This window comes from Quercus suber, unplaced genomic scaffold, assembly GCF_002906115.3.
Source record: "Quercus suber isolate HL8 unplaced genomic scaffold, Cork oak 2.0 scaffold_1100, whole genome shotgun sequence".
NCBI classification, from domain to species: domain Eukaryota; kingdom Viridiplantae; phylum Streptophyta; class Magnoliopsida; order Fagales; family Fagaceae; genus Quercus; species Quercus suber.
Window position 1 is genome coordinate 35,225 of NW_027070505.1, and position 9,999 is coordinate 45,223.

Genomic DNA, 9,999 nt, shown 5'->3' on the forward strand with positions numbered 1-9,999 from the left:
CGCTTTCTAGAGCTTGACATCACTGTGTCTTAGTGAGAACCCGAGGGAAAATTTTGTCTGAGTTTTTATTGACGGTGTCCATGATTGGAATTTAGAACTCGTTGATTGATGCCTTTGCAACTTCGTATTGCAAAAAATCTCACCTCGACAAGGCTCAACATGGGATTGGAGATATGGAGAAGGATAGAAAGTCATTCATACACATGCAACTTATCGTCATGCTCATGGTCATCTACATCGGGTCATATTGCAAGTAATTTTTTCCCTGAAATTTGGTATAAGTTTAATTTTAGTCCCTGAAATTTCAAAAAGTTTAATTTTATTCTTGAAATTTCAAAAAGATATTTCACAGTATTTTCATCCATTTTAATTTTGTTTGGGTAAATTCAAATTTTCAGCAAAGAATTAAAATTCCGGGTTCGAAATCTTGCATATGTGTGTGCCATTTTTACTTTTACTGTACCACCAAAAAAAAAAAAAAAAAAAAAGCCTTGAAAAGAAAGAGAAATATTCCAGAAAACATTACGACAAGGTCAAGCCCATTGGCTAAGAAAGACATAAGACCAGCCCCAAGAAGAAGTGAAATGTTGTTCCTATTTGAAGCCTTCCATTGCTTTGCACTCTTGGGTTCATAAAATCAGCTGCAAGAAGATCCACAAGCGCCATATAGATTAAGATCCCAGCTGATGCCGCATTAAAAATCCCTTCAAAAATTAGAGCATTGGGGCTGTTCTCATTGTAAACACTAGATATACCTATTCCAATTGCAATTCCAATTGGGGTTGTAAGAGAGAAGAATGTCGCCATAATTGCAACAGCTCTATTCTTGAATTTTGCCTATAAAATGCACAAAAGTACAAGAACATGTTATACGGATTAATTTTTCCTATAGTGTTTCTACTTTTTTTTCCCCTAAGGATTCCACTACTGCAGTCATAAACAGAGTGATAAAGAAATTAACAATCAAACTAATGTATTTGGGGTAGGAAGCTACCCTAGTATACATTCAATTCTTGAAGCATATTCTAGTGGTCACATACTATTCTTCGAACATATTCACTGGACACATGCAAAATTTATTATTGATAGAGTTTTTTCATTCTAGGTTAAGTAGAAGAAATTATTAGGTCCGTTAGGAGGACTGCTGATGTGGTCCTCCCAATCGATGAGATAATGTTATTATGTAAATATGTGAGTGAACTTCCTAATTAGCACAAAGAATAAAAATAAAAATTACCAAGTGATGTCACATTTACATAAAAAAGAGCATTTTATTAGTTAGGAGGTTAAGGAGGATCATGTCAGCGGTGGTCCTGGTGGACCTAATAATTTCTCGTTAAGTAGATACTAATACTTTTCAAGTTAGGAAATCATGATTGGTCTTTATTATTCATTATCAACATTTGAATTTAAATGTTTCTCAATTAAAAGAGAAAAAGAAAAAAGAAATTGAATGTATAAAAGATAGACTACTAATTTGATTGAAGTTAAATATTAACTTCCTATAATTTATCAATCAAAACTAATTATAATTCATCATAATCCAAATTAATATATGCAATCCTAATATTAGTAAAACACATTCCTATCATTATTTTTTAATTCAATACTAACAAAAATGAATTAGACAAGCACCAGAGTCGGGTGAAAAAGTTTTTTTTGTTTATTTTGTTTTTGTTTTATATATGATAGAAATTTTACTCTAAGCTAAGACATGTGTGTAAACTCCCTCTCGGATATTTAAACCTTGACTATTACCCTATACATTATATAAATTCTACTCTAAGTTAAGGTAAATGTATATGCGAATGAAACTCTCTTTTGAAAATTTAAATCCCGACTCTTACCATTCTCCAAAAAAACCTTTGTACTTGTGAAGCTAAAGTGCACAATAATTTTTTGCTTTTAAATAAAAGTCGAACATCTATCAGAAATAAGAGTAGTGTGAAATTAAAGTAAGGAAATATGCAAAATACATGAAAAATACTCTTGCCAAATATGAGCAGAAAAATTTAACAAAAAAATTAATTCAATGTTATTCAAAAGTTGGATGAAAGTCAACCAAAAAACAAAACCTAACTTAAAACGTGTCTCTTCAAAACGAATAATTAGTACAGATTTTATATTTGCGAAAAGAAAAAATGGCATGTGCGGTGATATTACCTGAGAGATGCATCCACCAAGTCCCATGCCTTCGAAAAACTGATGGAAGGTGAGTGCAGCAACAAGAGGCCTTATTGTTTTGGGACTCTCAGAAGCACCCAGTGAAATTCCAATTATGACTGAATGTACCACAATCCCCAACTCCAAAACCTAAATATAATCAGAAGCATAATTAAAGAGTACTAACTCTTCATTTAGTTCATAATCAAAATCAATAATTCACGATTACCATAGTAAATAATAAACATGACTAAATGAGTCACTAAGATAATTTCCGATAATAAAATTTCCGATGCAAATTGATGAAAACAGGATTTACACTTTTGTGAAATAATAAAAACAAAAAAAAAAAAAAATCACAACACATCCAAGAACCGTACCAGAAACATACAACACATATATTGTAAAAGATGAAAACCAAGGAGAAATAGAGAGCTGAACAGAAAGCTACACAAAACTCAGAGAAATGGAGAACACGGAGAGAGAGAGAGAGCTTCTGGAAATGCTTTCTATTATGATTGAAAGAGAAATGAATCAATTGAATTTTACTGTACATTAATCCTTCTTATATACTACCTGTAAGCTAACTGAATGAAAACTAATTCTCCTAATTACTCGCTAATCAGTTACATCAGTTACCATTAAGCAGTTATAAACTTAACACGTGATTCTCACGTGTGAGCCTAACTAATGTAAAAGAACAAAACTACAAGTAGCACAGCTATACAAAATTCAAGTGTCGTTTTGTGCCATTTTACTCTATAAGCACCACATCCATTTCATTCCACTGGTCCAGCTTCTAATTCTTGCTTCACTGCTGTTCTAACCTTGATCTTAGAATCTTTACAGCCCCCCTCAAGGTTAGCTTCAGGTCCATGGATGTTGATAATGTTCATTTTGTCAAGTAGAGAAAACAATTGTTGAGCATGAAGTGCCTTTGTCAACAAATCTGCTAGCTGTGTGTGAGTTGGAGTATAAAATAACTTAATCACTCGATCTTGAACTTTGTCTCTAACCAAGTGACAGTCTATCTCTATGTGTTTTGTACGTTCGTGAAATACAGGATTCTCTCCTATATACATGGCAGCTTGGTTATCACAGAAAAGTAGGGCTGGTTGAGGATGATACACTTCAAGATCCTTCAATAGAGCTAGCAGCCAGGTTATCTCACAAACTGTCACAGCCATTGCCCTGTATTCTGCCTCTGCAGAGGATCTGGACACAATGGATTGCTTCTTAGATTTCCATGATACCAAAGAATTTCCTAGAAAAATGCAATATCCGGTTGTTGATCTTCTTGTATCCACACAGGCTGCCCAATCTGCATCAGTATACCCTTTCAAATGAAAATCAGATCTTGAAGACAACAAAATCCCTTGACCAGGACAGCTTTTGATATACTGTAATACCTTATAAGCTGCATCCAAGTGAGGTCTTCTAGGCTTGGACATGAACTGGCTAAGCTTGTTGACTGGATATGCCAAATCTGGCCTGGTAATGGTGAGATATAGTAATCTACCAACCAATCTCCTATAGACTCCCGGATCAGCCAACAACTGTCCATGATGCTTACTCAGCTTTAAGTTTTGTTCCATTGGAATCCTACAAGGCTTACAAGCTGTCATCCCTGCATCCTTGAGTATTTCAAGGGCGTATTTCCTTTGGCACAAGGTGATTCCCTTATCTGATCTGGCTACTTCAAGACCAAGAAAAAATTTCAAACTTCCAAGATCTTTAAGCTTGAACTTCTGATCCAGAAATACCTTAAGAGCTTCCACTGCCTTGACATCATTGCTGGCAATAAGTATGTCATCAACATACACTAATAGAGCCAAAAAAGACTTGTGAGACTTCTTAGTAAACAGAGAGTAGTCTGATTTTGACTGTGTGAAACCATACTGCAAGATTGTGGATGAGAACTTGGAGTACCATTGTCTGGAAGCTTGTTTGAGTCCATATAATGACTTGTTAAGCTTACAAACCTGGCCCCCCTTGCAGTGAAACCCTGGTGGAAGCTGCATGTATACATCCTCATGGAGATCACCATGTAAGAATGCGTTATTTACATCAAGTTGGGTCAAATGCCAACCTCGAACAGCAGAAACAGCCAATAAAGCTTTGACAGTAGTCATTTTGGCAACAGGGGAGAAAGTTTCAGTAAAGTCAAGACCTTCCTGCTGTGTAAACCCCTTTGCTACCAAACGTGCTTTGTATCTTTCAAGACTGCCATCTGCCCTATATTTAACTCGGTAAACCCATTTGCAACCCACTGCTTTCTTATGAGGGGGTAGTGAAGTTAGTGTCCAAGTATTGTTGGCTTCAAGTGCAGCAATTTCTGTATTCATTGCTTCCTGCCAGTTTGTACTTTTGACAGCCTCAAAGTAGGACTTGGGTTCAGGAATATTAGTAATGGTGGAACAAAAATTAGCATAAGAAGTGGATAATTTGGAAGTGGAGAGATAAGAGGATAAAGGATATTTGGTACCTGATTTGGGAGATAAAGAACCTGACTGGAGGAATGAATTGGAGGGAGGAAATTGATCACAAACAACTGAACTGCACTTGTATGACTTCAGATAAGTAGGAGGCTTATGGACCCTTTGTGACCTTCTTAAAGGTAATGAAGAATAGACAGTGTCTAGGACAGGAACAATCTCTGCAATATCAGTTTGACTATGGGAACTACCAGACGTATGAGGAAGATTAGATACTGGAGAAATGGGTAACTGATTTATAACAGGAAGATTGGATGAAAGGGGATGGGTAGGGTCAGAAATTGATGCAGGAGAAATGGATTCAGAGATAGGTGGATTGACCTGATTTGGTACAGAAATAGCATCTGTGACAAGGTCAGAATTTTGAAAAGAAAGCAAAGGATCATGAGGTGAAGCTACTGAAGGAAACAGATGAGGTAAAGGAATGTTGGAATGCTGAGAAGATGAATAAGGATCAGACACAAAGGGAAAAATGGTTTCATGAAAAATGACATCCCTTGAAATGAGAATTCTCTTGGTAAACAAATTAAGAAGTTTGTAGCCCTTAACACCAAAGGGGTATCCAAGAAAAACACAAGGTACTGACCTAGGATCAAACTTGGTTCTATGTTGAAGTAAAGTGGAGGCAAAACAAAGACAACCAAAAACTTTGAGATGCTCATAAGAAGGAATTTTACCATATAGTTTTTCAAAAGGAGATTTATTGTTTAAAATGGGGGAAGGCAGCCTGTTGATGATATGGACAGCAGTCAAGATACATTCACCCCAAAGATAAAGAGGAATATTAGACTGAAATCTCAAAGCCCTAGCTATGCTTAAGATATGTTGGTGTTTCCTCTCCACAACTGAATTTTGTTGTGGAGTGGCAACACAAGAATGTTGGTGTATAATACCATTTGCAGAAAAAAAATCTTTCAAGAAAAACTCAGGGGCATTATCAGTTCTAAACACTTTAATTTTGGTATGAAACTGAGTACATATCATGTTATAAAAAGAAACAAGCAGTGGCCTAGTATCTGATTTATATTTCATTAGATAAACCCAAGTGGATCGAGTGGCATCATCAACAAGAGTAAGAAAATATTTGAAGCCTTCTTGAGTAGGTTTGGCAAAAGGACCCCAAACATCACAATGGACTATATCAAAAGCATTAGAAGAAATGTGATTAAAAGATGGAAAAGGTAACTTTTTCTGTTTAGCAATAGGACATAGAACACAATCTTTATTACTTTGAAATTGGATTACATCAGGAAGGTGACTGTGCAAAGTATTGAGCTTATTATCAGAGACATGCCCAAGTCTAAGATGCCAAAGAAATGGCTTAGAAACAACAGGAACATTGGAAACAGAGTTTACAAGGGAATCAAAAACAGAATTCAAAATGGAAGAGACTCCTGATATGGATGTGCAATCTGGTGAAACTTGCAGCAAGTAAAGATTGTTGTTCAATTTACCCACTCCAATCGTTTTCCAACATGACAGGTCCTGTATGAAGCAAAAATTTGAAAGGAAGACAAAACAACAAGATAGGCATTTGGTTAATTTGCTAACTGAGATTAGGTTGAATGAAAAAGAAGGAACACAGAGAACATTTTCAAGGATTAAGGTGGACGAAATTTGAATGGTTCCTATGTGAGTGACAGTAACTTTCTCACCATTAGGCAATTGAACAAAGGTGGATATAGAATTAGTGATTTTGGTGAATAAGGTGACAGAATGAATTATGTGATCTGTAGCACCAGTGTCAAGAACCCAAGTCTCACTATTGAAAGCATTTTTATGTACAGGATTAACAGCAAATACAGAATGTTGCATGTTTAAAGTCATACAATCTTGAAACACAGGGCAAGTATTACCTGAGGCAGAAGTGGAAGCAATTGCAGAATTGGCTGAATGAACACCTTCACAGGAATCAGATGAGAAGGCATGAGTATTGAGTAGAGAAATCAATTGTTGACATTGATCAGCAGTAAATGGAAAATTCCCATTGCCTAGCTGTGTCTCTCCGGTTTGAGATTGATCACCCTCAAAACTGATCTGATTTGCCATTGGAACCTTTCCCTTCTGCTTATAACCTGGTGGAAAACCCACCAATTTGTAACACTTCTCCTTGATGTGTCCAAGCTTGCCACAATAGCTGCACATTGGCCTTCCTTTTCCAGTGTTGCCTTTGAGATTCTTACCAGAATTGCTTGTAAAACCAGAGTTATGATGAAAACTTTGATTTTTAACAGCAAGGGCAATTGTTTCAGCTGATGGACCCAGATTGAAGCCTGAAGAAGATCTTTGCCTTTCTTCTTGAATCACCAAAGAAAATGCCTTGTCTATAGAGGGACTAGGCTCCATCATGAGAATCTGAGTTCGCACTTGGGAGTAAGCATCATTCAATCCATTGAGGAATTGCATCAATGAATCTTGATGCTGGAAAGAATTGATCTTATCATCTACACCACAGGTGCATTTACCGCAGGAACAGCAAGGCAAAGGCCTGAAATTTAGCAATTGGTCCCACGAAGCTTGAAGCCCTGTGAAATAGGAGGTGACTGTTAAATCTCCTTGCATCACAGTGGAAATTTCCTTTTGTAGCTGTGAGATTCGTGGTCCGTTTGCTTGAGAGAAGCGATTCTTGAGCACATTCCAAACCTCAAGAGCAGTGTTCCGATAGATCACACTAGCAGTGATGTGAGGTGAAACGCAATTCAGAATCCAGGAAGAAATCATGGAATTGCACTTAGACCATGCCTTCTTCTCCAGAGGGTAACTGCCATTGAAGCAGTGATTGAACCATCAACAAAACCTAATTTGCTTTTGGCATCCAAAGCCATCTTCATCGCACGAGCCCAAGTAGGATAATTTTCCTCTGTTAAGGGTTGTGAAACCAAGATCGCACCAGGTGATTCACCATGATGCAGAAAAAATGGACTACGAGGATCCTCCATTGGTGAAATTTCGTGCTGTGAGGTTGAAGATGAAGTTTGTTGAGGATTAGACGCCATTGAAAACGAGTCTGGCTCTGATACCATGTAAAAGATGAAAACCAAGGAGAAATAGAGAGCTGAACAGAAAGCTACACAAAACTCAGAGAAATGGAGAACACGGAGAGAGAGAGAGCTTCTGGAAATGCTTTCTATTATGATTGAAAGAGAAATGAATCAATTGAATTTTACTGTACATTAATCCTTCTTATATACTACCTGTAAGCTAACTGAATGAAAACTAATTCTCCTAATTACTCGCTAATCAGTTACATCAGTTACCATTAAGCAGTTATAAACTTAACACGTGATTCTCACGTGTGAGCCTAACTAATGTAAAAGAACAAAACTACAAGTAGCACAGCTATACAAAATTCAAGTGTCGTTTTGTGCCATTTTACTCTATAAGCACCACATCCATTTCATTCCACTGGTCCAGCTTCTAATTCTTGCTTCACTGCTGTTCTAACCTTGATCTTAGAATCTTTACATATATACCAAAGAAACACAGAAATCAACTTATAAAAAGAACTGGAAAATTCCAAGGTTTTCTCTTATTTGCAAACTGTTTGATTAAATTTTGATTTTATCCAAACAACCTAAAAGGCTGAAAATACCATGTGAGATTAAATAAATTGATTAAGAACTCAAAAGATTCAAATTACCTGTGATATAACACGATGACGAACAAGGTCAGATGAAGCCGAATTGTCAACCAAAGAAGCGGAACCATGAGCATGACCATGAGTAGCATGTGTGTGAACGTGTAAGTGGCCCTCATGCTCTCCTTCTATCTCCACATCTCCAGCCCCATTTAGAGCAGCCTGGTTGGAGTGAGACTTTCTATAATACGAAACGGCAAAGGCATCAACCATCAAAGTCCCGATGGCGGATACCATCGCCACGAACCCCGTGAATGGAAACTCCTGCCACAGGCTATCACTCAGACATGGCGATTTCAAGCTCTCGAAAGCATCCGGGAGAACATGGATGAACCCAGTCGATAATATCACGCCGGCAGCAAAGGCCTTGATGAAGAAGAAGATGTCCTTCTCGGGACGCAAAGCTGGTATGGTCTTTCCAAGTATTGGAATACAAACCCCAATTGCACCCGCTACAAGAATGGAAGCAATAGCAGCTAGTTTATATTTGAGAGCTTGGGTTTTGTCACGTCCTTCATCCTCGGTGTCACAAGTGCAATCTCCAAAAGCTAAGGAAGGGAGTAGGAGGAGAACGCAAAAGAGTGTGAGGAGAAGTGGTTGAAGTTTGGCCATTGTGTGAAGGAATTAGAGAGAACATGAAAAGGGTATGGGGATTTAATATGTAGTGTTTGTGTGCGTGTGAATGAGTAAAAGAGAGTTTGTGAGCGAAAAGAAAGTGTAAAAAGAGTACCATGAAAAGTAAATTACCATTTGTGTTCCCATAATTTGACTGTGCTACTTGGTTTAGTTTGTGTTGACTTCTGTTGCCACTGGGAAAAGAAAACTCAAGAAGATAGGAATGCGGGGAAATTAGATTAGATGCTAAATTACGAAAATGGGTGCACCTGTTTCACTTTTTTGGCGATGCGGGTGAGGGAGTTGATGAGAATTCCAGGGTTAAATTGGTCAATTCACTTTGATGGCGTTGGTAGAATATATTCTCAATGAACTTTCTTGGAAACTTCTGCAGACTGAAAGTCGTGTTCTACCGCAAGCCATATTCAATTTGGAAAAAATAAAATAAATAAAATAAAATAAATTGTAAGACCGCGTGAAAATGACAGTAGCTAATTACAGTGCACAACATTGAGTAAATCTAGTGTGTTTCGTTGTATGTTTTCTTTTTTTCACATGTGGGTGGACCTGTGCGTGTAGGGTCCACCTACATGTGAGATAGAAAGGAAGCATTAAATGAAAACACAGTATACCCCCTCGTACAACATTACTCTAATAAAAGGTTCGGCAAAAGGTACAGTCATAGAATTATTGATCATATATTCAACTGAGCCCGTAAAGATTCCAATGACGTCTAGTCATCATACGAACGCGTTATTGCATTATTATATGGATCCGGGAAATTTTTTTTCAAAAATAAAAATTATTGTTTGCTTTTAGGCATACATTTGCAAAATCTTTATTATATTTGACCTGTCATAGCTAGCAATCGAAAAGTAAACGTGAATCAAGGCACGATATTAATGGGACCATGTAGGTCTCTAGAAACTGGTGACGGTTCTAAGAATTTTAGTCAAGATGTTTCTATTTCACTTTGAAAAAATCTTTATTATATTTGACCTGTCGTGGCTAGCAATCGAAAAGTAAACGTGAGTCAAGGCACGATATTAATGGGACCATGTAGGTTTTGATGAAGCATGAATTCGTCAG

General features: G+C 37.1%; 1 protein-coding gene across 1 annotated transcript; it reads right to left on the reverse strand.

The window, feature by feature from the left end:
- Positions 1-402: 402 nt before the first annotated feature.
- LOC112037213 (zinc transporter 5) lies at positions 403-8,927 on the reverse strand. Its single transcript, XM_024070024.2, is given in 4 exon segments — positions 403-594; positions 597-837; positions 2,164-2,313; positions 8,299-8,927. Coding segments are annotated over 4 exon segments (1,140 nt in total). The 5' UTR covers positions 8,908-8,927; the 3' UTR covers positions 403-454.
- Between the last annotated feature and the right edge of the window lie 1,072 nt (positions 8,928-9,999).